The sequence below is a fragment of the Astatotilapia calliptera genome, chromosome 7, assembly GCF_964374335.1.
Source record: "Astatotilapia calliptera chromosome 7, fAstCal68.1, whole genome shotgun sequence".
Taxonomy (NCBI): Eukaryota; Metazoa; Chordata; class Actinopteri; order Cichliformes; family Cichlidae; genus Astatotilapia; species Astatotilapia calliptera.
Genome location: NC_137428.1, coordinates 25,613,338 through 25,640,697, shown reverse-complemented (window position 1 = coordinate 25,640,697; position 27,360 = coordinate 25,613,338). Strand labels below are relative to the sequence as shown.

Genomic DNA, 27,360 nt, shown 5'->3' with positions numbered 1-27,360 from the left:
TCCAGTGCAGTCTGTCTGTGAGTCGGCGTATGCTTTGTCATATTTATACACAGAGAAGTTGTACTGTTGCAAAATATTCTACTATGAACAAGAGCAGTACTTCTTATTTGTAATTCCCAAATTTAACCACTAGATGGGGCAACTACACCCCAATCATACCCTGGCTCAATTTCTTCCAGGGCACACTTAACATAATTATATTTCACTGCATTAGAAAACAGTCGCAAACAGAAAACAGCATGATGAGACCTTTAACATAACCCCACAATATGAGCAAGAGGCCCTGGGTGAACCTATCGTGATGATCCTACACACATAACACAATAGTACAAGAGGTAGACACAGACAGAGATACAGGCATACAGCAGAGTGACTAACAGATGCATGCTCACTAAATAACTTATTTCCTAAGAAAAATACAAAAAACAACACTGATGTATTAACATGCATGATTAAAATGTGACTTTTTTTGACGTTCTCTTCTATTTTTTATGTCCATTTCTAGCATTTGGCATCGGCAACATCCACTAGATTTGGATGGTTGGTAGGCAGATCAGTAAATAAATCATTTCTACTATATCTTTCAAGTTAGTAATTTCTATAATATCAGATAAAATTAGCAAATTGTTGTGACAAAACTAAAACAGCTACTCATTATCCTGAAACTTCCCACATGCCTAGTCATAGTTAGTGCAGACTGAACATGTTTCATCATAAATTAAATTAAAAGGAAATTTGACCATGAAACATGACTTCATTACATTTTTTTAAGTCAGCATGGAGCCTCACCATATCACAGACTGTTTTGGGGTTTGTTTGTTTGTTTGTTTTTTTACTTTTTACAACAATGCAAAAGCCCTTATTCTCTGAAGAAGATGCAGATATACTTTGGTCGTGTTTGCACACAGGCTAAGAGTAATAAGTATATGCACGGGTAAAAATATGCATGTGTGTGCATCGGTGTCTACTTACCAACTAGTCCTTTAATTTCACTGACTGTGAATTCTGGATCTGGCATTCTGCATATTTATAGGAAAGGGATGCATGTTGTTTAGTTCCCAAAGACTTAAAACCATAAATATATATATAAATAAAATAGAAAGTAGGTTGAATCTACAGCATGTGCACAGGCATTGCACATTTAAAGGAAAGGTTTCTCACCTGATCCCTAATTGATCTTTCTCTTTAAAAATGAGAGGGATCCTTAGACCCTCCCTTTGCACATACTCATAAGTGAAGTCTGCAAGACAGTAGTTTTACATTTAGGTCCAAAGCAATTATTTGAAAACTACTGCAGTCACATGTAACCTATAAGAAAGCTAATATGCACCGTGCTGCTTTACCTTTACCCTCCATCACCCGGACAAAGTCTGCGCTGTAGCTGTCACTGAGGACCTTTTCCTCCACGCTGAACCCTCTGATGTTTACAATTTCCTCCACGTCAGACAGGTCCTCGTTTTCGTCGTACATCGTCCGGGAGATGGAGCGCTGCCATTGAAAACGAGATGTTTTACAAGACAAAAACAGAGCCACGCGGAAAGAGAGAACTCTTTCTACCCCAAAAGGCCACTTTCTGCCCCCCTTGAACGGTCATTGTGACTCGTGTGAGGGAACCGATCGTTAATTTTACGTGTGACTTTCAAACTGGAGCAGTGGGTTGTGCTAAAGTTTTGATAGTACTATAACAGCAGTCATTTCTTTGAATGTGTGAACTAGTGCAAAAACTACAAAGCCAGCTGTTTGTGATATTTTATGGAAGCGATTGTAAAATGTTTGCTCGACTCCGCTGCTCCAGATATTGATTTATCTCGTTTTAATTACGCTACGCTCGCTCAACTACTGCGATCAGAAAAGAAGTTATAGACTCTAAAATGCGACAGTTAGCCGTTTTTCCTCGTTTTGCTTAAACTTGGACATCTTAAGTGACTTGACAGATATCCCAACGCTCACAGTGGCGAGGGTTAGCTTAGCTAACTAATTAGCTCGCTGCCAGTCTCGCCTCATAAGCTAACATTTAACATGGCAGATGGTACACACCAGCCTGCGTCCGGATTCAGCACACGTCTCTGCGGCCTGAGCCATCGTCTTTTACGATTGTTTTCCGGCCACTCAGTTTCGCGAATGCATCTCCGTGCGTGGCGAAGTTGAGAGAAAACACTTAGCACGCTTTACGGGTTCAAAACAAGGGAACCATGTTTTTGTGTATTACGTCACCGCCAGGAACCAAAACATTGTTGGACAACGTCACGGCATGTCAGTACGCTTTTTAACCTCGCTCACCAACAATAAACATTCCCCACGTCACACGGTTTTATTGTAGTAGTGGGGGGAAAATGATACTAATACTGGTTAAACCCCCTGTTATCGAATAGCGCTGATATCTATTTTAAACATCAAGCAATAAAAAGGAGGTATATTTACTCACGTTTATTAAACTATAAAGAACGGTACATTTAACTTAAAAAGTTTATTTTTTATTTCTTTGTTTATAAGTTTTACACGTGCAATTCTAATAAGCTTGTTTCCACCGCTGAAAAATAAGATAAAATGTAAAAAAAAATAGTTATTATCTTAAAATGTTAACTAAATAGCTTGAAATTTCAAGCTATTCAATCAGTTTTTTTCTCCTTTTTCCCTAGTGCGAGGAAAGTACAGAGTTAATTCAAAATTTGGGGTTATTGTTGCAAATTTTTTAATTTCATAACTCGAAACTGTTAAGTCATATTTTTATCTCTTTGAGTTACTCAATTTTTTTGAGATAACTCCAAATATCGACTCACCTCTCCCCGGCATCATTTTATTTTTATTTTCTACTTCTTTTTTTTCCACTGGGAGAAACAAGGGTCCGTAAAACGTAGCTCAGTCGAAATTATAGGTTAACTCAAAATCTTGACTTACCAACTTAAAGCGCTGAGAACATTTTGAGATAATAACTCCGAATTTGAACTTACCTCTGCCTGGCATCATTTTTATTTATTTATTTAAAAAAAAATCAATGGCGGAAACAAGCCTCCATTAAGCGTAGCTAAGCTGAATTTTCCGGTTATTTTCTCAAAATTTCAACTTAACATCTCGAATTTCCAAATACTTCCTCAATTTTCGAGTTATTTACTCATACGGTTGAGTAAGTACCGGCAAAATGTGACTTTAGCCATTTTTTCAAAAAATGTATGTATTTATTTATACTGGCAGAAACAAGCTAACATATATAACTCCGTAGTTACACTATTATCGCTGACTAATTAATAATGAGTAGCACCATGTTTTTAAAGCAAAAGCTCAGCAGCGGATGTTTCCATGGGAGCGCGCAGACTTATGGGTAATGCAAGGTGCAGGCGGTACAGCGGCACGCTGAAGAACGACAAGAAATTGCTTCCGCAGTTCAGTTAGCGTGCGAGGTTAAATGCTGTGTAAGTGTACGCTGTCCTTTTTTAAGTAACAGAGTGTTTTTGCTAAGTGTCGCAGTATGAGTCTGAACGAGCATTCCCTGCAAGCGCTGTCCTGGAGAAAGCTGTACCTGAGTCGAGCTAAACTGAAGGCTTCCAGTCGGACCTCGGCTCTGCTGTCTGGATTTGCTATGGTAACACGGTCTCCTGGCAAGCACTGGCACTCTTCCGAATCTGTTAGAGGACATTACTGACCTGTGTTGTAACGTTGTGTTTCCCGTTTCCTTCCGTCTTCTCAGGTGGCTATGGTAGAAGTGCAGCTGGACAACAGCTACCCCTACCCACCTGCCCTCCTTATTGCCTTCAGTGCCTGCACCACTGTGCTCGTAGCCGTTCACCTGTTCGCTCTGATGGTCAGCACCTGCATTTTACCCAACATAGAGGCCGTGAGCAACGTCCACAATCTCAACTCGGTGAAGGAGTCCCCACATGAGCGAATGCACCGGCACATTGAGCTGGCGTGGGCGTTTTCCACAGTCATTGGTACTTTGCTCTTCCTGGCAGAGGTGGTTCTACTCTGCTGGGTTAAGTTTTTGCCCATCAAGCCCAACAAATCCAGCAACAGCACAGTTTCCTCCGGAGTGGCTGCTGCCATTACCTCCACCTCCATCATGGTGCCCTTTGGTTTGGTTTTCATAGTCTTCGCTGTGCATTTCTATCGCTCCTTGGTGAGCCACAAGACTGACAGACAGTTTGAGGAGCTGGAGGAGCTCTCCAACCTCACCAGGCTACAGAACGAGCTTGATAACAGAGGAGAATCTTCCATCTTGCAGTCGCCAAGCTCACATTTCCCATAGTCGGGTCCAGCTGATGCACATCTGTGTTGGAACTCGTGACCCCTTTGGGAATTCTCCAAGTCAGAAGCCTCGTTATTGGCTTCTATGGTTTTTACAGGAATGAAGATTAATCTCACTCTTTATTGTGAAACTTATTTTGTGAAGAACAGTTGTATTTTTTAGAAAACACACTTGATTGACTGTGAACTCGTATATCCGCCGTGCTGCATGTAGCTTGAAATCGGAAAGTCTTAACAGTGGTAGCTGCCTCACTGATCTCCAACGGTATGGGAGAGATGTCTGAACAGTAACCTGGAATCCTGTCTGTTGCTGCCTGCTGTATTTATTTAACCGTCTGTCAGTGAATACTTCATTTGTTTATGTATATTACCATGTGCACCACGTGTATTTAACCCTTTATTTACACGGTCTTATTGTTTTTGTTTTTTTAAATGTTCATCATTTGCATTCAGAATGCTCTCCATTTGTGTCGACTAATCAGCTGCACAACTTACAGTACAACTTCAGTATGTTTTGCTGTCTCGTTTTGCACAGGCTGTGGTGTTCAAATAAACACCTTTTCACAAAGTGATGTTAAAAGTTAACGATCATAGCAAAAATCAAAAAATGTGACTGCGTGTGGAGAGTCTGGTTTGGGCTTCGTGAGGATGCTGACTTGCCAATAGATAGATGTTCTGTCCTTATATTACACAGACTTTGCACTATGGAGCTGGCAGGATAAAGAGCCTCTAATGTCAGAGCAAGCCAGACATTTGTGTTATCACACACTAGATTATCTAGAAAATTATGCAGTATATGTATGAAAAAGAGCTTAGTCCTATCTGTTTGCCTTAGACTGCTGACATTTTTATACACACTAACACAGCTTTATAATCTCATTGGGATCTCTGCTGGAAACTTAATGTTAATATTAATTGTTAGTGCTGTATTTTGAAGAGTCTGAGCACTCACATATTCTGAACTGGCATTTTGCCTTTGTGATTCAGTCTTGAAGTACATACGGAGAGCTTTCCAATTGTGTTTTTAACATAAAAAGTTTTGAATTAAGAGTCTATGTGAGGCTGTAGTCCAAATGTGGTCAGAGATGTGTTTACTTAAGCAGCTGGAACATTGATAGATGGCCATAATCCAGTTGCTAGTGAATTCTAAAAAATTAAAATATAATGAAAAAGTTTTTTGGTTTTTTTTTTTGTATTTCTAAAGGGGAAACCATATTACACTTAGAGTGACATTTTAAGCTTTTTTTTTGTTTGTTTTAATTTTGATGAGTATGGCTTGTAGCTCATGAAAATCTGAAATCCAGTCTCCTGAGTTGGCTGACCACTTGCACACAGTAACGGCAGAGTCAGCACACCTTGTAGTAGAATGCTTGGCTCTGTGGGAAGGGGCTGAGTCCTGCTGGAAAAGAAAATTGGCATCTCCTTAAAGCTTGTCAGCAGATGGAAGCATGCAGAGCACTGGAAAACCCTGGCAGACATCTGTGTTGATTTTGGAGTTGATGTAAAACACAGGACACACACCAAAACAGCGGCAGATAATACAGCACCTCAAATCACCACAGACTGCAGAAACTTCACACTGGACTTCAGACACTATGGAGTCTGCGCTTCTCAGTTCTTCTTCCAAACCTCTAAGACTGTAATTTGCAAACAAAATGCAACATTTGCTTTCGTCTTAAAAGAGAACTTTGGACCCCTGAGCAAATTCAGTTCTTCATCTTTAGCCGAGGTAAGACATTTGTGATGTCTCTGCTTCAGGAGTGCCTGAATATCACTTCCGGAGTCAGCTGTTTTTGACAATCCTCTCAAAGGTGTGATTATCTTTTTTGCACCCTTTCTTGCCACACTAGCAGTCAACTTTTTAAATCCTGTGATGCAGCACTCTCGAGAACAGCCAGCCTTTTCAGCAATGACTTCCTGTGTTCATTCGCAGTGATGATCATCATCATCTAGTCAACTGTCAAGTCAGCAGTCTTCCACATGATTGTGGTTGGTGGTATTGAACTAAACCGTGAGATACACTGTATTTATACTGTTTGAATAGTAATTTACTCAAACTCTAAATTAAATATTCTAATAATTTTAGATACAGGATTCTTGATTTTCATCTATATTCCATAATCACCAAAATTAAGAAAAAAGAAATGTAGTGAAATATATCACTGCGTGTGCGATGAATATAGAATAATATGAAATTTTATCTTTTTGTATTTCTTTGAGAAGCAGTAGTATTTTTCAAGGTTTAGATGTGGTAAACATAGCAAAATATCATCCTCTTACAGACTGGTTGTTAGGACTAGTGTTTTATTCTTAGGACAACTACACAAACTATAAACAGAACAAAGCGGCTTGTGTGTTAGTTACAAGTTCACAAGGATTTACACACTCAAGGCTAATGTGTGATCAGACACCATATGACAAACAGATGGATGTGTAATACTGAATTTATCATATGACAATCATACACATACATACAGATACATACATATAAAAAATCTGATGAGGCATTTTTTTCCTTTATGATCTATTATCTAAACACTTTTAATTGGCATTGGCAACAGATAAATTTGTCACATTAATGGATGATTAAAGGATTTTGCCCCTCTGACAAGGACAAATAATCTGTGACAAAATGGATACATGCTGCGAACCCATTATGCTTTTTTTTTTTTTATTCTTTATCAGCAAGCATGCGGTGAAGTGGAAACTTGCTCTTGATCCTCTTGTTGTTTATCAGAACCGGCCAAGGTAAGCTGATTCGGCTTCCCTTAAAACCAGCTGAGTATCGATCAGGTGTACCTGAAAATAGAAGATAAGTGCATGCTTTCATGCACAGTAGTACAAATGGAACAGGGCTTTGTTGTCAGTGCTCATATGATTATGTCATGTAAGCAGTGTAATGTAATTAGTCGTGTAATTTAATTTTGATCCATGGCTGTAACAGTCAGAAGCAACGCTGTACCTTTGGAATCTGATATTTTGCAGGCATTGGTGCGCCATCTCTCCCAACATCAGACAGGGTCCCACATTTTGGCACTCCATCCACCCAAAGGCCTTCATAAAGCTGGCCTTTGTCACAGTAGTAGAACTTTCCATGACCATCCTTCTTCCCCTCTCGCCAGCTACCTTCATACCTGTTTCCATTTGCTTAAACAAAAATTTGAAAGTCGCATTATAACATCCAAATTATAATCTAGTTTTGATTCACATGCATGTATAGAAAATTTTCTCTTACAAAATATAAAGATTCCTTCTCCATGATTCTTATCCTTCAGCCACTTGCCCTCATAGATGTCTCCATTTGCATAGTATATCCTTCCCCAGCCACTCCGTTGGTCCTCGCTCCACTCCCCCTCGTACACTGATGAGTTTTTGTAAAAGTATGTGCCATACCCCTGAGAAGCCGGACAAGTACATCACTGACCATACATACCGATATGTCTTGTAGCGTGCATGTGAAACATTATGGCAGATACATACATGCTTCTTTCCATCTGTCCATTCACCACAGTACTTCTTCACATACTTCTTTGATTCTGGGAGTAAAATGCTGTAGGTACCATACCCGTCACGTTTTCCGAATTTCCACTCTCCATTATAAATGGCACCAGACTTCTTCCAAACCTGATTTCCCTTGCCTTATAAAAATAAATAAACAAACAAGCAAACATGACAGCTGCACTATACTTCGAACCTCTCAGGAGTTGAGTGGAAGCTGACGACAAACTATATCTCACCATGCTTCTTATTGTTCTGCCACTCCCCGGTGTATTCGTTTCCACTGGCTGAGAAAACTGTGTCTCGTAGTCCACATTTCTGTGATTTAATGTCCAGCAGTGTTGACAATGGGGGACTAGTTGGAGGTCTTTTGAGAAATGGCATTGCTAGTTGTAGCTTGATGAAACCTGTAAGCATTAGAATGAAATTTAAAAAAACAAATACATGTTTGCTGTCTTTCTGCCACTGAAAATGAAAACAAATATTTTTATTTGTATTTTTTGCCACCCATAAGTCAAAATCTAAAGTTATTGTCTCAAAATCTGACTTAATAACTCAAACTTTAAAATTATTTTGTCATGTTTGAGTTAGTAAATTGATATTTTATTTTTTGAGATACCTAACATACGTTTTTGACTTGATAGATGTCAAAAAAAAAAAAAGTTTTGTTGGTGGCACAAACAAGCTTCCATACCCATTAAGCAGTACGTATCACCAAATTCATACAACAACAACAAAAAACACTGCCCTTCTTTGAGGTTTTAATTAGGAATTGACAGTATTTTAAACACACTTTTCCATGATGTCTAATTGTATATCAAAACTGTATTTTCTAATTCAGAATATGAAAAGTAGCCACAAGGTAATCTAAGGAAACTAGTTAAGCTCTCCAGCTTAGTTAGCATTACAAGTAAAATAGAAACGTGGAAAAGCAAAATAGCAAAGTAGTTGTACCTTCGCGGAGTTTCCAAGCGGATAACTTACTGAAACTGAATCCGCTTGCAAACTTTGCCAAACAAAAGCCATTAATTTACCGAAGAAATCCAGAAAACATGTTACACGACTAGCCGTACACAGCTTCCCTGGTGACCAGCAGCAGCAGGCGAGCAAGTTTGTATGCTGTATCCTAGCAACAGCAATGTGTACAGTTATTGGTGACTTATAAATGTAATTGGGAGACCATTTAAAAATTCGAGTTTAACATGTTTGGGTGTCATTTTTAATCCACAAGTCATGTTTTATTTATCTGCCGTTAGTTTTTTTTATTTACTGTTTGATGGCTTCACCCGTGGTTAAACCACAGTGTTTGGTCATCACGGCGGTTTACGAAGTGCGCATGCTCCGCACAAGAGTTAAAACTCGCCTGAGTGGCCGGAGCAGGAGCAGCCCGTGGGTGAAAAGCCTTGTGAAAGAGTCTTCTTCGCCGAATAAGCTACAACACTGCAATGTCCAAGCCGAGGTTTCAGGCGGAGTGGGAGGAAATTGATGAGGAATATCAACAATTACAGGTGACTGAAAACTCTTAAACGAGTATAGTATAATTTGTGCTAGCGTGCCGTCGAGGACATGCAGGGTTCTGTAGCAGTTTGTCTAGCTCTTTCCTATTCGCCATTCATTCTCAGGTCATCCGTAAACCGAGCATCGAGCCAATAAGTGCGCTGTTGGCAGCAGTATCCGAGGGATGCAATATATTTGCCGTGCGTTTTATAATTTTTCTGACTTTACTGTAACATCGCTGTGTTGTAGTCGCTAACATTAGCAATAGTCTTCTTAGGGCTAATGTGCTTTGCTGCTAATAAGCAGATACAGTAACTTAGCTAACCGCACACTGCATTGTTGTGCTATTGACTAATTTTAAATCATTGCTACCGAAGTTGAGGTAGAGGTTAAAGTGGCTTCACAAATTAGTTTCTGGGTCTTTGGCTTGGGTGATTTATTTAGGAGTCCTTGGGGACATCAGCAGCCATCGTGAAGTTGACACGCTAGCTCACGTTAGCCATAGTTTGCTAACTTTGAACAACATGAAGATAAGAAACTGTATTGTTCGCCTAAAATCTCTGATTCTGAGACACCTCACAGTTTGTGCACACGTGGATCTGAAACTGAGCAGAAACCGCCTCCCGTTCATATTATAGCTTTTATATTTCAGCTTTATTTACATCTTTCAAACAGCTGCAGTTCTTTAGAGAATGTTAATACACATATTTTGACTAAACTTTTACAACTATAAACAAATGTGTAAACAAATTTTGAAACGATAAAAGAAAAATGTCGTAAAGCTTTAACACGTACAGAAATATTGAGCCCACTTCAATTAAAAAACAAAAGTCAAGGGGTTTTTTAAATTGCCACTGAGGTGGAGTCATTCACCTTCAGACACTGGGGCCACGATGGCTAAAAGCTGATTCCTCCTGTGTGTATAGATCTTGGGACCAGGAGGCCAGCTGCATAGCATCTGACTTATCTGTTTATCTGTATATGATGATTATGTGACCTCTGAGAGAAAGAGACTGGTGCCAGACCCATAGAAGAATTTAAAACAGATTTTGCATCGTTTTCGTGTCAGTTTGAATGGACGTGTACTTAGATCGTGTGCTCAGTACTGGCTGACTGGTATAACCCATTCTTTTAACAGGCCATTTGCCTCATAACTGATGTCAGGAAATGATCATGTGATAAAACAAAGAATGCTGAAACACAACAAATGAGAGCTGCATGTAGATTGCTTTCTTTTACCTATTAATTGCTGGGGAGTTCTTCCTACTTTTTGTAGTGTCGCTAACTTTGAATTATTTCATCATAAGGACACTCATAGGACAAGTATTAAACAATTACTGTTCTCTGCTGAAGAGATCAGTCCTGCTTTTGTGATGGTGTGCTGGATGGATGGAGGTACAACAAAGGGGGTTGAACTGGCTCTAAGGGGGATAGGAATCTGACCCCTGATTAGCAAACTTACATGTAGTTTACATGTATGACAATAGGATCCGCTTACGGGGACTGTTTCACTGAAGAACAGAGTATTAAAGGCTCAAAGATTCAGAGGATAGTGAGTCACTCTCAGCATGAATGGATGAATGAACTTTTATTGTCATTATACATAGGCAAACTTTCATTGTACTTTCTCTTAGGATTAAAATGACAATAAATGAACCGAATGAATAAATAAATAGGATTAATAAAAATGGGTATGTAATTAATGATAAAAGAACTTCAACTTAGAAGCATGACTATATATGGGTGTGTCATCAGTTTTCAGTGTTTAGCCAGGACATTTCTATTTACATTTTGAAGTCTACTAATTGTTTGAACTGCAGTTCATATTTCCAAATGATATAATTTACTTTTAATTAATTTATAATTCTTATTGAAGCTGTCAGGTAAAGTGTGTGTGTGTGTGTGTGTGTGTGTGTGTGTGTGTGTGTGTGTGTGTGTGTGTGTGTGTGTGTGTGTGTGTGTGTGTGTGTGTGTGTGTGTGTGTGTGTGTGTGTGTGTGTGTGTGTGTGTGTGTGTGTGTGTGGCTTCATGCTTTTTGATGGGGAGAAAGTGATGACAGTGTAGCTACGAGCGCAAGTAAACCTGAGTATTTATTTTACTAAAAAAATCTTGTGGAATTTGCGGTTTGTCTTCATACAGAAAGGTTGGACAGTTTTTCCACTACTGCTGAAAGAGACTATGAGCCAAAAGTTTCATCTTTTGTTGTTTTGTTTGTTTTTTAAAGCTTGGCAAAGACTTGTGTGGGATAATAATGCATTTTTATTCTATCAAACAAGGTTTTCAAGGGAATATGACAAATTTCAGTTGAAGTTAATCTGTAAACACCCACTGGCTTTTCTTTGTATTTGTATTTTGATTCAGTTGTGGCTGTATTTATCTTTAAGTCCTAGCTGGTTGTGCTTAATCCTTATTTCTGCATTTCAGCAGATGTTTCTAACCAGACATGTATTTAATTTATTCACAGGAAACTCACAAAATATACAGACAAAAACTAGAAGAGCTCACCAGTCTTCAAGCAACTTGCAGCAACGCCATCAGTAAACAGAGGAAATGTCTGAAAGACTTGAGGCACAGTTTAACCAAGTAAGTACACCTGCTATAAAAGTAGTCAAGCAAGTAGTCGACGGTTTCCCACGACTAAAATAAGCACTTAAATGATCTGGTTTTGATTTCGGTGATATCATGGAGAGTGAAAAGTATCCTTCGTCTTTTCTCTTTTTGCCCTTCTGCTTTCCTTACAGGTGCGCACAGACGTGTGACGAGAAAGAGCTGAAACTAATAACTGACATCAAAACACAAATAAAAGATAAAGAAAATGTTTTCTTTGACATGGAAGCATATTTGCCAAAGAAAAATGGGTGAGTACTATTTGTTGTTAGTGAGAGATCTGCTGTAATCACTAAGCTTTATTTCATTAACTTGCATGCTTTTCATTTTCAGACTATACTTGAATTTGGTCCTGGGCAACGTGAATGTAACCCTTCTCAGCAACCAGGCAAAGTATGTGTCACCTTTTAGCCTCAGGAGCAGGTTCCCGCTGTGGGTTCAGATTGTTTTTTTTATGTCAGTCTCTTATCATCTCTTTCTTCCGTTTATGTACAAAGATTTGCCTACAAAGACGAGTATGAGAAGTTCAAGCTTTACATGACAATAATCCTGATGTTCGGAGCAATAACCTGCCTCTTCTTTCTAAACTGTCGGTGAGATAACCTACCTCCCCCTCAAAGCATGACTGGTGGTGTTATTTTATTAAGGATTGGCTTCTTATTTATTTGTTTTCTGCCTTGTTTAGGGTCACTGATGAAATCTTCAACTTCTTGTTGGTGTGGTACTACTGCACATTGACCATAAGGGAAAGCATCCTCATAAACAACGGCTCCAGGTGTGTTGCTACTATCGGAGCATTTATCCTTTAGTGGGTTATTTTTAAATTAAAGCCTTTGTCTATGGAAGATTTTTAGTTGGGAAAATTTTCAAGTTCCTCCTTTTTTCTTTTCAGGATCAAAGGGTGGTGGGTGTCTCACCATTATGTCTCCACCTTCTTGTCAGGTGTTATGCTGACATGGTGAGATATTGTCTTTGTTGATTCAGCATTGTGTTGTTTTTATTTTGGGAAATGTGAATGAGTTGGTCTTTTCTTTCCTCAGGCCAGAAGGAGCTATGTATCAGATGTTCAGGAGCCAGTTTCTTGCCTTCTCCATCTATCAAAGTAAGATGAATCCATGAGATTAATTCATTTACTTAGTGGTGCTAAATTAGCTTATTTTTTTACACTCACTGGCCACTTTATTAGATACAGATGTTAGTACCAAGTTGGGAACCCTTTTGCGTTCAGATCAGAATTCTTCATGACATGTAAGATTCAATATGGTCCTCGAAACATTTGCTCCATATTGACAGTTGCTGCAGATTTGTCAGCTGCACATATGTGATGCAAAACTCCAGTTCCAATAAATCAAAGGTCCTCTATTAGACTGAGATCTGATGACTTTGGAGGTAATCTGAGTAGAGTGAACTCTTTGTGATTTTTAAGAAACCAGTTTGAGGTTATTTGAGCTTTCACATGGGGTGTTGTCTCGTTTTTGGACCATTTTCTGTAAACTCTAGAGATGGTTATGTGGGCAAAATCAGAGCAGCTGAGTAGTTTATGAAATATTCAGACAAGCTCGTCTGGCAGAAACAACCATCCCACAGTCAAAGTCTCTTAAATCTCTCACCTTTCCTCATTCTGCTGCTCAGAACTTCAGCAGGTATTCTTCTGTTTTTCCAACTCCCCTTCCTGCGCTTCTTTAAAAGCAACAGTTCAAGATTTAATAGTTCAAAGTCCAACATAAACAGCTCAGTTACATCATGACAGCAGAGCAATCTGGGCACACCACTGAAAAGTATAGATGAAGTACAGTACTAAAAGTACTTAGGGTTGACTTAAACCTCAGTTTAAAAAAAGGGGTTTTAAGCATGAAAGCCTTTCCTGTTTGTTATAAGGAACCTCATAACAAATAATGCATTTCACATGGTTTTCTGTTGTTTCGTCAAACATTGCCACACTGCATCACATTTGAGGCACCATGCTGTCGCAGTGCCAAATAAATGACTACCAATTGCATCAATAGTTGGCAATACGAGTGTCTTCCTGGAGACGGAGACAAATATATTTTGATTATTTGCGGAAGTAAACAAAAAGAAATATTAAAAAGCAAATTGTCAGACTGGAGGTGCTTCTATCACATTTTATTTGGCTTTTGTGATATTTAAGGGATGAAAATAATAATTTCTGCCCTTCAGCCAATTATTGCATAAAACTGTGCATGGAGAGAGAAGATGCACTTGAGCTTAAGGTCTAAAATCTGGGATTTCAATATTTAAAAAAAAAAAAAAAGGGGAGAGACACACACATACACACACACTCTGTAAATCAAAGCTCTAGTTGAGGACCCAGAGGGGGTAAAACAAACTTCAGATGCTTTCATCACTATTTTCCCTCGAATGTTCCCATGTCAGACGCTCACATGCAGTCACACTGTGGTGTGATGCCACACTGTGCCAGAAGAGGGCAAGGTCAGGTCACTTGCAAAACCAAATTTGTTACATAACCCCCCAATAAAACAAAAACTTTGAATGACTTCAGGATGGGGCAGCACTTAAAGGTGATGACTTACAAGTAGGGATGGGTATCGTTTAGGTTTTATCCGATACCGGTGCCAAATCGGTACTTTTGAAACGGTGCCGGTGCTCAAACCGGTGCTTAAAGACTGGAGAACACAAAATTGGTCCAAAAACCTCTCATGTTCAGCTGGTTTTTTGTAAAAAGATAACAATGTTAGCTTTTTCTGCAGCTATGGGGCATATATGGTATCACTCTTGGCTGGAAGCAGTGCTTAAACAATGGAAAAAACACAAACTTTGTCCAAAACCTCTCATGTTTAACTGTTTTCCACTTTTTCTTTGGTCATTTTAGCCTTTTTGGCCAGGGTGAAGGGAGTATCTGCCATCAAACAAGAAGACAGCCGCATGTAGCTATGATGATGTTTGCTAGTTCACCTTACATGCATTAATGTAATAACGTGGTTAGCCTACTAAACGTAAATTACACGCGAACAACATTAAGCTACTCACGCAGAGAAGAACGGCTGCTGCTGCATCATCATCCATCATCATTTCTGCTACACTGGCAGGGCTAGGGGCCAGGACTCTCCTCTTCGTGTTTTTGGGGGATATTGCTAACTCCGGGTCCGATAACAGGCAACCCACGCACAGATGTGCTCGGTGTGAGGTCTCGCAGCAAGCTATCATACGGCGCATTTCTGGGCTTTTAAAAAAAACCGCTATGCGTCGCCAGGTGTTTCATCGGATTTGAGGGGTTACCTCCTTTGACAGTATCACAGTATCACCTTAAAGCACTTGTTGCAGGTTGCTGAGTTTGCATATTTTGCTGTGAAGTACAGCCAGACTTATGACCGCTTCGCCTTGGACATTTTTAATCTGTAGCTCTGCTCTAAAAGAACGCACGTACCTGGACCCGCCTACTATCCTCGGAAACGTAAAATTATTGGCTAGAAGTGTATCACAGCTCAGGAAAAAAAAGCACCGAAATAAAGCACCGAAATGTGCGCTGCTTTTCGGTCTGGTTACTACCGTTTATGTCAGAACGACACCGGTACCCATCCCTACTTACAAGTTTGTACTACAAAGAAATACAGTAGTTAGAAAGTCATGTCACAGTATCTCATGTTCACAATGATGTTGGAAAAACTGGATTTGAATACTTTTCCTTTCCATTTGTAGGCAGCTAAGATTTATTAGTGTGTCTGCAACTGCTCTTGCAAACCGTGTCTCTTTGTATTATGTGTCTGTATATTTACTCTTAAACTGTACAAGTCATTGGATGGAGCCATACAACTGGATTGAGCTGAGGTACACAAATAAAAAGCTGTCAGTGAAGAGCTTCATTAAATCTTTGTTGTAGTCTGGGATTAGATTTGATCTGTATTTGCAGAACTTGCTGTAAATGTCTGTAAAAAGGTTCCTGGTGAGAACCTTTTTAAATAAGAGCTTTAATAATACAGATGATTTAAAGTTGATAGTTGGATTTAACAAGGTTGTAGAAAGGCCTAAAAACTAACCGGACTATAACAAAGAGCAGTTTATTTAACAGTGATGGAAAATGATGAGATTGTAGCTGCTTCATCAGCCGTTGTTAAGCAGTTTGTGGAAATATGTCTTCTCCTGAGTATAGAAGGGAAGTCATGTGACACACTGGCGGTTGTACTTGTTGCTATGTATATCATGAGGTGTCAACTCTGTGAGGGTGCTCTCTGGTCAGGGTTTTGGATGACAAGTCAAATGTTTGAAAGCGTAATAATTTTAAAAAAAAAAGAAGTCTGCCTGACAGATTCAACCGAATGTAGAACTTGTGGTTTTGAGCCAAACTTCACATGGAGAGCTGCAGTTTGTTGATTGTTATTGTTGCCATCAGTGCTCTACAATAAGAACGTGGTTACAAAGTGCAGCGATGAATAATTATTTTTAATCTTTTTGTTCCTCCAGGCTTTGTTCAGTTCCTTCAGTACTACTACCAGAGCGGCTGCTTATACAGGCTGCGAGCTTTGGGAGAGAGAAATCAGCTGGACCTCACAGTGGGTAAGCTATTTTTGATGATAACCATTTCAGTTGTTTGAGTCATCTGCAACATCATGTCTGGGTGGGGGAAATGGGGGATGGGTGAGAGATGGGGGCAGTTGTTAATATCAGCGTGCAGGGTCACAGATGTCCCAACACGCTGGAGCACCGATGACACAGATCTGCTTCCTCAAACATCTCAAACGTCAAGCTGTTGAGCAGTGAAATCGGAGTGAGAGCACTCCAAAAAAACAAAACATGACAAGTGACTGTTTTTCTGTCTCTGCAGAGGGATTTCAATCTTGGATGTGGAGGGGACTCACGTTTCTTTTGCCTTTTCTATTTTTTGGCCATGTAAGTTTTCATGTTTTTCTACTTGTATCCAATATAAAACTTCTATTGCTCGATTGCACTTTTCAGGAGGACTGCACAAGATCCTCACTGGGCATTAAGAGCATAAAATGGCCTGGCGTTTTTTAAAAGAAACATGTGTCTGTGCAGCAACATCATGAAAGATGATGCCTCCTCTTCTTTCACAGTTTTGGCAGCTGTACAACTCTGTGACCTTGTTCCGCTTGGCAAGCCATGAGGATTGTAAGGAGTGGCAGGTAAGGATCGCATTTGCAGTTCAAGTGCTTAAATGTCAAACCGACATGTTGAAGCAGAGCTCAAAGATAATTTTATGTAAGAGGAAAATGTTTGAGACGCTTCTTTTGGATCTCATTTGTACATTCCTCATGTATATTTGGTAGCAGTATAAGCTAAGGCCACATTTGGGGTCGTATTCAGAGTTATATTTACAAATTCTGACCCTACCATCAGAGTCTCATCCTCCGTCTCATTTCCTCTAATCTCTGACATGAAGGCTTTTTAACCTAGAGAAGTGCCGCTCACTGAATATTCTCTGTTTTCGGACCATTCTCTGTAAACCCCAGAGATGGTTGTGCGGGAAAGTCCCAGTCTGACACTAATAACTGTGCCATGTTCAGTGTCGCCTACAATCTGTTGAACTTTGCTCGCGCTGTGCCTGCACTTTCCTCATCACAGCAAGAACCGTCTGCGAACACAAGTGTTAGGAAATGATGCGTTTTAGAACAGTCGTCTTCATTTTCGTGTCCTGTTTGAAAGACGCACAGCTGCACATGCCATGACTTGTAACCCTTTTTTCTTCTTTTAGGTATTCATGCTGGCTCTAACATTTCTCGTCCTGTTCCTGGGAAACTTTCTCACCACGGTAAAAGTCGTCCACCAAAAAGTTCAGAAAAACCCGGAGAAGGTCCAAAAAACTGACTGAGAATAACCTCAGCGAGGCATCTTCAATGGCCAGTCATTTTGAAGTAACACGCACAATCGCTTGATGGACTGAACAGAGTGTGATCAGGTCGAGACGACGAGGCTGAAGCCACCGTTTTGTCTCGGGCAGCAGCATCCGGCCAAAGTTTCTGACAAACATGTTTTTACATATGTATGACTGTGTTGATGTTCATATGGGCACATCACAAAGTGACGTTCACCTGATAGGTGTGTGTGTGTGTGTGTGTGTGTGTGTGTGTGTGTGTGTGTGTGTGTGTGTGTGTGTGTGTGTGTGTGTGTGTGTGTGTGTGTGTGTGTGTGTGGAAAGAGTGCGTTTATTTGGGTGTTTGTGTCTGTGCATGAACCTTAGCGGAGAGCCTCTGTTCAAATCATATGCAAGTAATGAGGGAAGGTAGCATCGTTTAACAGAACAGAAAATAGTTTGCCTTTGAAGACCTAACGTCTGTCACACACATGCTTCATACTTCTGTGAAGTAATGATGATCAAAACGTCTCCCGAAAAAATTGATCACTTTCAGTTTGAGGCTGTACTTCACCACCACCTTTTTGTCTCATCTCCCTGTTGTGTGATATTATTTTTACTGCTAGTCTTTAGGTCCTGAAAATCTCAAATGTAGGTCCAAAGCTTAAAATATATATATATCTATCTCTCTCAAGCTGATACTTGAGTATTGAGAATTATCTGAAAGGGTGGAAGAAAAAAAGAATCCCTCTGCTGTCTCGAGTGAGAGCAGCTGCTCTGTCTTTACTGTCACTGTTTTGTTTCCAGATGAGTTGGGACTACAAAGGGAGCACTACATTGTTTGTCTTTTTGAAAGCAGCGGTTTCAAAAGCCATAACTTTTTTTTTTTTTTTTTTTTTTTTTAATCCCAAGAAGACGCACATAACATTTAGCGACACAGTTTTTGGGGAAGATGGTTCAAATTACTGTTCTGAGTTCCCGTTTTGTTACATGTTGGAGAAATGTTTTGATTAAATGCTGCTATTGGCACCAGTACTGTGAGACTGATTATGAATTTTTTTTTAATGTTTTCAATTATTTTTCTAATTCCACAGACCCATATACCCTATAATATTTGAATTAATTTATGGTGAGACCTTTCACTTTGCTTCACATAGTTTTCTCTGATGCCTTACTTTTTATTCATGGGATGGGGGAGGGGACAAAAAAAAACACTTGTTTTGTGAAAATGGTTTCATTGATTGTGTCATGTCTTGTGCAATCATGCTCCTGGAGAGAATCTCAGTGTCTGTGTACTTTTTTTTTTTTTTTTTTTTTTTTTTTTTATTGAGGGAAATTGATCACATCTGATGTGATTAAAACACTTTGTCTTTAACACAAAGAAAAATTGTATGTAGCCATTTTTCAAGAATGCAATTTGCTCCCTGAGTTTTTCATGTGTCCGTTATGGTTAAACCAGCACCTGATTAAGAACAGTAACTCGTTTTTTCTTGTTCTCACAGGTGTTCACTGTATTCATTACATTGTTTCAGTCCAACCTGTGATAAAAGCCTAAATAAACTGTGCAGCTGCTCTAATGCGTTATGGTTTTTCAACTCTAGTGGGCGCTATTGGTAAAGCTAAGAGTCGTGCTTCAGACTGACGGCCACAAAACAACCTAACAGTCATGAGTTGGGTTTTTTGTTTTTTTGTTGTTTTTTTTCTTCTCCTTCACTCCTTTAGATTGTAAAAGCTACATCACAATACAAACAATAACTCGGTGCCTCCAATAAATATGTTTTTGGTAAAATAACAGTACAAAAGTAGAGAGAGTACAAAATTCCTCAGGAAGAAGAAAATACATAAAAATACCAGACATAACATATGAAAGTAAAACCCTCCAAAAGAGGGTGTTTCAAGCTCCACGTTGCAACTTGCAAAATTGTCTTTCCTGTTGTGTCATCACTCATTTCCTTGTAACACTGAAGGATCATGTGCAGGCCCCCAACTTTCAATCTCTGCAAGACACTGAGCACAATCTGTCTCACTGAAGAAGAGGGTTCTTGTGGCTTTTTGTCCTTTTTTAAAAAAAAAAACTTTCACAAAATGATACATTTCTTCTTCCTCTTGTTATTCCTCTGTTTTCGGTTGAAGGCCAAAGCCCTCTTCGTTGCCTCTCTGAAAACGTCTTCCACGTTCTCCTGATACTTCGCCGAGCACTCGAGGTAGAGCTCTGCGTTCATGTGCTGGCGAGTCTCCTCACCCTGGGTGAGGGGAAAAAAAATGAACAAAAATCAAAGCAAGTTTTAGAAAAAAGCAAGAATTAGACTGTAAAGCTGCGAAGACAACGATCAGTAAAGGAAGAAGGAAAAAACATGTATCTGAAGGAACTCTGTAGCTTTTAGATGTGGTGATGGGTTCTGGTTAGCGTGCATGCTCTTGTATCCTGTAACATCAGTGAAAACATGTTTACAGAGATCGGTGAACGTCTGCATGGTTCGCTTCTTACTTGCATGTAAGTGACATGAGCCAGATTCATAGCCTTCAGCTTCCTGGCACACTCTTTGTCCTTCCTGAGGTCAGTCTTGCAGCCAATCAGGATGACTGGCGTGTCCCGACAGAAGTGCTTCACCTCTGGGTACCACTAGGCAAACAGAATAGGGAGTTTAACGGTGTGATACAGTACATGTCTGTTATTTCCCCTATTAGATTTTTTAATTATTTGGCATTACTCTGTTTGTTTGCAGCACTGATTGGTCCTGTATTGTAATCCTTGCTCACATGAAGGCTTGCACAACATATGAGTTAATAATATACGAGACAATGCAAGGCAGCACCAACATACCAGGCGATTAATGATTAATCGTAAACTGGATCTTAAACAAAAAAACAAGAACGTTTGGCGACATTCCTGTGCCTGCATGAGTAACTTGGCTCATTGTTAACACTTATTGTAAAATAGAAAAGGATCACCTTTATCAGGACGTTCTCATAGCTGGTTGGGTTTGTGACATCAAAGCAGACTAGAACCAGATTAGCTTCTTGGTACGAAAGTGGCCTCAGTCGATCATAGTCGTCCTGTCCTGAAAGGAGAAGGGCAAGAAATATGGGTTAGCCGATAAATGTAGAAGTGTGAATACGCCCATACGCTACAAAACTCTGTGTGTGCGTCTAAAGAAACAAAAGAACAAATATTCTGCTTTAAATGCAACAGTCTAAACATAAAAATGCTACAAAGTTTATGGTGGCTATAAGAAACCACATCCTGGCTTCAGTTTCCTCTGCAGCTGATGTAAGGCACCCTACAGCAGATAAGCTGACAGACCAGACTGCCGTGGCTTTTCCTGACAATGAAATGTCTTCTTAAAAAAGCTCTTCAGATAACATGGAAATGTGTTAAAACTGTCACTTTTGAGTCACGCTGACCACTTTACGAATCTAATTTTGGTACTAGCAAGTCGACGCTGTACAGCTGGCCATACGTGCTCTGTTTCAAAACATATAAAATACTGTTATTAATATATATTTAAATGGTTTGACAAAGCAAAAATACATAAAATTAGTCCATAAAATGTTTTGAGGGTCTAATCTGAGACTCCAGTCAAGTTTTTGGATATTTACTTGATTGTAGGTGTTTCGTTTGGTTTATTTACCCTATAAAAAAACCCTCATATTAACAGCTGCTTAGTACACTTATATTTTAGACAGTTCCTGAAATATCATGATGATGATGCTCTGACATGAGCGTCAACCTTTACTACTTCCTTCTACAGTGTTTCTCAGAGCACGAAGATAACAACCGAATTCACAAGATGGGAGTGTGGTTGAACTTTAATATCTTAAAAAGCAAAAAAATAAAAGGGTGTTTCTCTTCCACTCGCTTGATAATCACATTAGATTAGATACAATACTTCTGTTTTATTCCACCCAGAGGACAAATAATGTGGCCTCTGAGCTAAAAAATAAACCCTGATGTCTTCTCATACAATGTGAAATTTAAGTGAAGAAAAGAACCCTGAATCACAGAGATGATCATTGATTTATTTATTTTTTTTGTCTTACCGGCTGTGTCATACAGGTTGAGCTTTATCTCTTTTCCTCCGAGAGTGATAGTCGTGGTGTATTTTTCGAACACTGAAGGTGCATACTTCTGTTTTTGACACACAAAAAAGAAAGATTTCCAACTTTAAGAGACAGTGTCATGTTTATATATCCCTTCATTTATACCGATTTGAAGTGTTTCAGAGGTGTGCCTCGTTAATCTTTGGAAAGGCAGCTTACAGTGCTGGGTGTGACAGGTTACAGTCACACATCTGAACTGCGTTCATAAATTCAGAAAGCTGTGATGAGTGAAAAGTGACATGGGAGCTCTTCTTACCTCTGGAAAATCACCTTTGGCATAAACCATCAGAAGAGATGTTTTCCCGCAGCCTCCATCTCCCACAATTACAATTTTAAGTTCATCTCCCTTTTTCGTGGTGCCGCTCCCGGCACCGTTTTGTGTCATCTCGCCTCCAAAGTGTCACGCAGGTGCTCCCTCCAGATTTAACTTAAATACATGACACAGCCTAGCGAGTCTATTTTTTGAATGGTTGAGATGATTTACAGGGAGTGTCAGGCAGAGTGAGGAACAGCCAAGCCTCATGTTTTACCAGGTAGCTCACTCTGCTCACCACTTCCTGTTCCTGTCACACTGTCTGCCTCCAATTGACCCCCCACTTCTCTCCTCTCCTATTATGAGCCTGTTCACTGAAAGCATGCCGCTCTCTCGCCGAATTACACATGTGAAGCGACTGAGTCTGGCTGCTCCTACTTCCTCTACCGCAATGTGTTTGCGTATTTCATTTTCTGGGTGGGTACTCAGTCTGAAGCACTGCCCCCACTGACCGTGTGGCGTGTGTGTGCGAGGGATAACACTGAGAAATGCTCACTTTTCACGCTGATCCTACTGATGCAGGATCAGCAGGTTTTTGTTGACGCTGACAGCTGTCACTACAGAGGTTTCTAGACTCCTGCCTGTGGAGGTGTGAAGCATTGTCTTGGTGAGACTGAGTGGGTCACTGGGTGCACCCATCTAAATGTGAGCTTTTTCCAGGTAAAAAGCCTGTTTTGGTTATCTTTTCCACTGTCAGGCTGGAAAGATATAACAGTTGGAACCTTAAGGAAGCATGCAAGCAGCTTGCAGGTAGAATATTTAATATATCTGAAACAGAAAACAGAGCATCTGAGCACCAGCGCTTCCAGATTAGATCAAAATAACTGTATATTACTTTAAAATTAAAGTGTTTTCTGTACCATGTGATCATTTTGAGTCCTCAGCAGGATGTGAGTAATGCTTCTCTGCTGTGACATCACAGATGGTACCATCAGGACAAACTATTTTCTCTCTTCCCAGGGTGCAGTTTATGGATGTGGGGTTTTTTTGGTCTTTTTTTTTATAATGTGATGAATCTTTTCAAGGGCGTGAGGATTTTTTTTAAAGTTTATTTTTGTATTTTCCAGTGTTTTGGGTGTATTTTCTTGTCACAAGGGTGAGTGTTACAAACTAGAGCTAAACACTGACGTGGCTAGATATTAAAAGACAAACACAGCAGAAAGTGTGAGAAAGCAGGTTTGGGAACGTGTTTCATTCGGCAGTGTAGATGATTGGTTATCAGTGACTGTGGGTGTCGGGAGAGAGCAGATCACAGGGAACAACCATATATGATCACAAAACGCCAAACACTTAAACATGCTGACGTGGACTAAAAAGTCAAATTAAACCCAGGGATGTTTAATGATATGTTTAGCTGGATCATGGAAGTGCTGAAAATGTGAACAACCTGTCCCTTTAAGAGAAAAGGCTGACACCCTTCCTCCATTTCAAAAATTCTATTCTTAAAATGTGAATAAATTGGCACAAGATAAACGTGTTTCTACTCAAAATTCCTCCAGTAATCTCACCCCACAGCATGTGAAACATGCCATATATTGTGTCATCACAGCTAAGGCACAGTTTTAAGGATGGGCCCAAAAATTCAACAAAATCTCCTTTTAGTTTCCATAAAAAGAAAACAATAAAATTAATGCATAGTCTATTTATTTCATCATCTCACAAACACACACACACAGCCAAGAGGTAATAAAACTTGCAATGAGAGTATGTTACAGATCATTATGTGGAATAGTACAGCAATACACTACATATGCAAATATTTAAGAGCTAAGAAGAAGAAATCTGGCTTTTTTCCCCCTTTACAGTACCAATCAATCTCTGCACGGGGAAGAGGGGGAAAAAATCCTTGAAAAAGCCAACTGTGCCCATAAATAATGAAAAACACGACTCCGAGGAATGTTTGATTTGATTCAGTCCGTCGGGATTTAAAGCTGAAAGTACAAAAAGCCATAAAAAATAGACACAGCAGTGTACCTGTCAGTTTTGTACAGTATTTAGCGCAATAAATTTTAAAAGAAATATGTTGAATAAGTTACATTTTTTAAAGTGCTTGATTGACTTACAAGGTGTAACTGGCAGTATAACATATGGCTTAAAAGGATATTAAATTGTCCTTACATATCCACACGCATACAGCCCATTTTCATCAGTTAATAAAGAAAGAACAATTGTCAAAATATTATCACTCCGAAGAGAAAGAGACAGCTGTCCTGCAGGGGAAAAAGGCCAGTCTTCTCTGTGTGGAATATTCCAGACTGTCAGCGGCAGCGCTGAACGGGCACAACCCACTCGGGAAGCTTTTTTTTTTTTAACAGAAAAAAGAAAAAGAAAAGGCCTATAAGTAACCAAATGGGTGTCGATTTAATCGCAAATCCATCTCTAAAGTAATGTCACATTTTCACTTTTATGTTGTTTGTTTTAAACATATCCATAAAACCCTCTACATGCCGTAACCGTGGGCTGGCTGTGAGCAAGGACAAGCTTAACATAGAGAGAGGGGGGAGGGTATTGAAGCCCTGTGACCTGAATGCGCGCGCCCGGCAGCTTAGGGCCGGCAGTTGATAACAAGAAAAACAGGCCTCTGACACGCACACTGACACATAGAGAAAGACTGCACCATTTAACTAAAGAGGTGTATCTAGAGACCCCCCGCGCCCCCTTCCATTTTACGTACGTGAATAAAGACCCTCCCCTTCTGTATATTTAACTCCTTCACCGAAAAAAAGAGGTTCATGTCATGTTTGTCTAATCTGGTAAAGCAGCCGTTGATCCGCTGGACTTTGAAGCGAGAGATCACGCGCACGCTGCGTGCTATTTTCGCCTAGATACCAAACAACAGAGCTGCCGCTGCAGTGGATTCTTCGTGACCTTATATGGCAACGGTGTGTAGGAGGGGGAGGGGGTTCCAACGAATGCGCTCGAGCTCTCGGCGCGAGTCAGCCTAGCAACCGACCGCCTGACTACGCCGGTTTTATGAAAGTTTCCTTCCTCACACGCAGTTGTCGGCTTTTCTTCTCTTTTTATATTCGTGTAAAAGCAGCCACCATTTTGGATTAAATAAATAAAAAATAAATCACCCCCCAGTGGCGCTTATTGTGGTTACTTCCAGTTGAAATTACCCTCGGATTAAAAAAAAAAAAAAAAAAAAAAAACCGCTCTCCTGAGCCTCACCCAGTTATGGCGCAGCAGCTTTTTCACGGCACAGTGCTCTCCTTTGTCTGTAAAGAAGCCATTTTGAGACAGAGAACAGCAGAGAAAACCACAGAACAAGTGTTGCCTACATACCACTAAAAAGGTCTCTGTTTGGAGAGGGGGAAGAAGCAGTTTAAAAAACACAAGATTTCTTCCCATAAGATTCTTTTTTGGTGGCTCGTTTAAGACTTGGATTACATGTTTTGAATACTGCCTGTAAGTTTGCAATATCATTAAAAATGTGGGTTACAGTTACTCATTTTTCCCTTTTTTAAACAATTACGCTGACGTCGTTTTGTATCAACTGCTTCTTTGATGTCTGCTCTCTTATGAGACTATTTAATGTAGACACATAAAGCTGGCAAATTGAGTGAAATAGCTCAAAAATCCATTACCTGTCCAAAACATTATCCTTGCAGTTTTAAGTGAAGTGTAGATCAGCTAGAAATGTCGAAAAAAAGCAAGAGAGGCTATTATCGACTGCAATCCTGTCTTCAGGGAGAGAGAAGAGATGGTTTTGCATATTGCCCACACAGATGATGCTTGAAGATGCATATTCGCTGGCTGAGAGAGGCAAAGCTACCACTGATCAAAAAAAAAAGTTATCAAAAGAGCTCTATCTTTTCGTGCTAATGGATTCCTTCCTTTTCAGGAGACGCATTCCCACCCCTTATTAATGCCATTATTAGAGGATCCGAAGATGGAGCTGAAAACATTCCTCCTGCCCCTGCGTTTAGGCCTGTTAACTGCTGAGGTAAATATTTTCAGCCTGAAAGTTTTCCCTCCATCTCTTTAATCTGAGGTTGTGTTTTTAAAAGGAAAAAAAAATCGCTGTAGAAGCTGGAAAAAAAATTAAATAATTAAAAATGGTGGTGGTGATGGGGGACTTCCTAAGTGGGCTTCTTTCTAAATTTAAATTATGCCCTTGAAGTAAGGTCAAGTCGACAATTGCACATTTGGCTTTCTTAGTTGGACAGCACAAACCTAGTCGATTCAAGCTGTCTCCACAGTTGCAGTACAGGACACAACAGGAGACACCAGGGTGTTTAAAGCGTTGCTGTTGTGAGAGGAAAAGTGGGAGACGTTGTTAATCAGAGCAAATGGATTATCAGTCAAACTATTTAACAAGCGGCCATTAGGTCTCCGTGGCCTGCTTTCAGTCATTTGAGGAGCACTGATGTTACAAACCCTGCACCTTTAGCCTTGTATGTTTTAATGTCAGCATGCCAGTGGACATATTTTTTTAAACAATAAAGCTGCAGCATTTTTATGTGATCACATAGCTCAAGTAGACAAAAGTGACAGACATACTTTTAATAACATTAACTGCATGCCTCACATTTTACATTAATTTGTTAAATTTAAAAATAAATTATGATAAAAGACTTGAACTTACTCATTGCAACTCATATCCTACAAGGCCATAAGTGCAATGCCAGCAAGCTGCCATTGCACATTTTGTCACTTTGTGTTTTTCCCCCACCCCAACCTCTATCATTTTAAACATCTCCAAAAGCATAAAGCTGTTTATTCACAACACTTTTGGTTTCTTTTCACTTAAGAAATATAAATACTGTTATATGGGTGTGCCATGACCTAGTTAAGACAAAGATGGATTCCAAGGCAGAGGAAAAAAGGCTCAAAATGTCACGGGGTAATTGCATCCAGCACATTCTCTTCCTTCTTCTCAATCCTTTAAAAGGAGCAATCATAGTTTTATCATAGTCCGTGAGAGATGAGGAAATCAAATGTAAGATCCCTTTGGAACAAAGGAAACCCATATAGGCCATTGAGTCCTGTTTAAGGAAAATGGCTGCCGAGAGCGCTCAGCCCCCTCTCTCTGCTCTCTGTTGAAGGACTCCTGAGCCGTGCCTCTAATAGCAGACGGCTCCTCTGCTGCTGCGCTCTGATTGGCTCGTTGAGCTACCGCTGTTAACCAGCCAATTGCCCGAGCACTGCAAACAGCACCAGGCAATGTCAAACAAAACCCAGTTAGTCCGACAGCAACGCACCTCCACTGAAATAATTTACAAACTAAGAGAAGCACAGTCAGGTTTAGTATTATATAAATAAAAGCGCCACCGTTTAAAAAAAAATGCTAGCATAACATTAATAATTTTTA

At 39.8% G+C, this 27,360-nt stretch overlaps 5 protein-coding genes across 15 annotated transcripts in view; 2 read left to right on the top strand and 3 right to left on the bottom strand.

Moving 5' to 3' along the window:
• The window catches only part of kdm2bb (lysine (K)-specific demethylase 2Bb), a 29,775-nt gene extending 27,551 nt beyond the window's left edge, over positions 1-2,224 (bottom strand). For 3 of the 4 annotated variants that reach the window (XM_026173894.2, XM_026173895.2, XM_026173896.2), the window contains exons 1-4: positions 2,038-2,224; positions 1,344-1,488; positions 1,162-1,240; positions 973-1,019 (exon numbers count right to left, since the gene is read on the bottom strand). In XM_026173894.2, the coding sequence (XP_026029679.1) occupies positions 973-1,019; positions 1,162-1,240; positions 1,344-1,488; positions 2,038-2,082 (316 nt within the window). In that variant the 5' untranslated portion in view covers positions 2,083-2,224. The remainder of the gene's footprint in view (positions 1-972; positions 1,020-1,161; positions 1,241-1,343; positions 1,489-2,037) is intronic. The other variant, XM_026173900.2, reaches the window with a different exon arrangement.
• Positions 2,225-3,270: 1,046 nt separating this feature from the next.
• On the top strand, positions 3,271-7,389 carry orai1b (ORAI calcium release-activated calcium modulator 1b). The gene is made up of 2 exons (XM_026173939.2): positions 3,271-3,580; positions 3,686-7,389. Exons 1-2 carry the CDS (start codon positions 3,467-3,469, stop codon positions 4,241-4,243), a joined length of 672 nt encoding a protein of 223 aa, XP_026029724.1. The 5' UTR covers positions 3,271-3,466; the 3' UTR covers positions 4,244-7,389.
• morn3 (MORN repeat containing 3) lies at positions 6,530-8,863 on the bottom strand. Of its 6 annotated transcripts, none has more exons than XM_026173936.2 (6): positions 8,775-8,863; positions 7,980-8,147; positions 7,723-7,880; positions 7,478-7,637; positions 7,205-7,389; positions 6,530-7,065 (listed from the first exon to the last, which is right to left on the bottom strand). In XM_026173936.2, exons 2-6 carry the CDS (start codon positions 8,122-8,124, stop codon positions 6,976-6,978), a joined length of 738 nt encoding a protein of 245 aa, XP_026029721.2. In that variant the 5' UTR covers positions 8,125-8,147; positions 8,775-8,863; the 3' UTR covers positions 6,530-6,975. The 6 variants fall into 6 exon arrangements, with proteins under 6 accessions (XP_026029721.2, XP_080160429.1, XP_026029720.2 ...); XM_080304303.1 differs by having other exon boundaries at positions 6,530-7,041; XM_026173935.2 differs by having other exon boundaries at positions 8,725-8,861.
• A 167-nt stretch (positions 8,864-9,030) lies between these two features.
• Positions 9,031-19,209, top strand: tmem120b (transmembrane protein 120B). The gene is made up of 12 exons (XM_026173924.2): positions 9,031-9,248; positions 11,702-11,820; positions 11,979-12,095; positions 12,178-12,237; positions 12,342-12,437; positions 12,530-12,619; positions 12,737-12,802; positions 12,885-12,946; positions 16,285-16,377; positions 16,646-16,710; positions 16,896-16,964; positions 17,534-19,209. Exons 1-12 carry the CDS (start codon positions 9,186-9,188, stop codon positions 17,648-17,650), a joined length of 1,017 nt encoding a protein of 338 aa, XP_026029709.1. The 5' UTR covers positions 9,031-9,185; the 3' UTR covers positions 17,651-19,209.
• Positions 18,929-27,255, bottom strand: rhof (ras homolog family member F). Of its 3 annotated transcripts, XM_026173930.2 has the most exons (9): positions 26,635-27,255; positions 26,223-26,295; positions 25,634-25,679; positions 25,218-25,264; positions 21,990-24,343; positions 21,674-21,761; positions 20,585-20,694; positions 20,121-20,255; positions 18,929-19,875 (listed from the first exon to the last, which is right to left on the bottom strand). In XM_026173930.2, the coding sequence occupies exons 5-9, from the start codon at positions 22,116-22,118 to the stop codon at positions 19,711-19,713; spliced, it is 627 nt and encodes a 208-aa protein (XP_026029715.1). In that variant the 5' UTR covers positions 22,119-24,343; positions 25,218-25,264; positions 25,634-25,679; positions 26,223-26,295; positions 26,635-27,255; the 3' UTR covers positions 18,929-19,710. The 3 variants fall into 3 exon arrangements, with proteins under 3 accessions (XP_026029715.1, XP_026029713.1, XP_026029716.1); XM_026173928.2 differs by lacking the exon at positions 25,218-25,264 and having other exon boundaries at positions 25,634-27,255; XM_026173931.2 differs by lacking the exons at positions 25,218-25,264; positions 25,634-25,679; positions 26,223-26,295; positions 26,635-27,255 and adding an exon at positions 24,721-25,194.
• Positions 27,256-27,360: the final 105 nt, after the last annotated feature.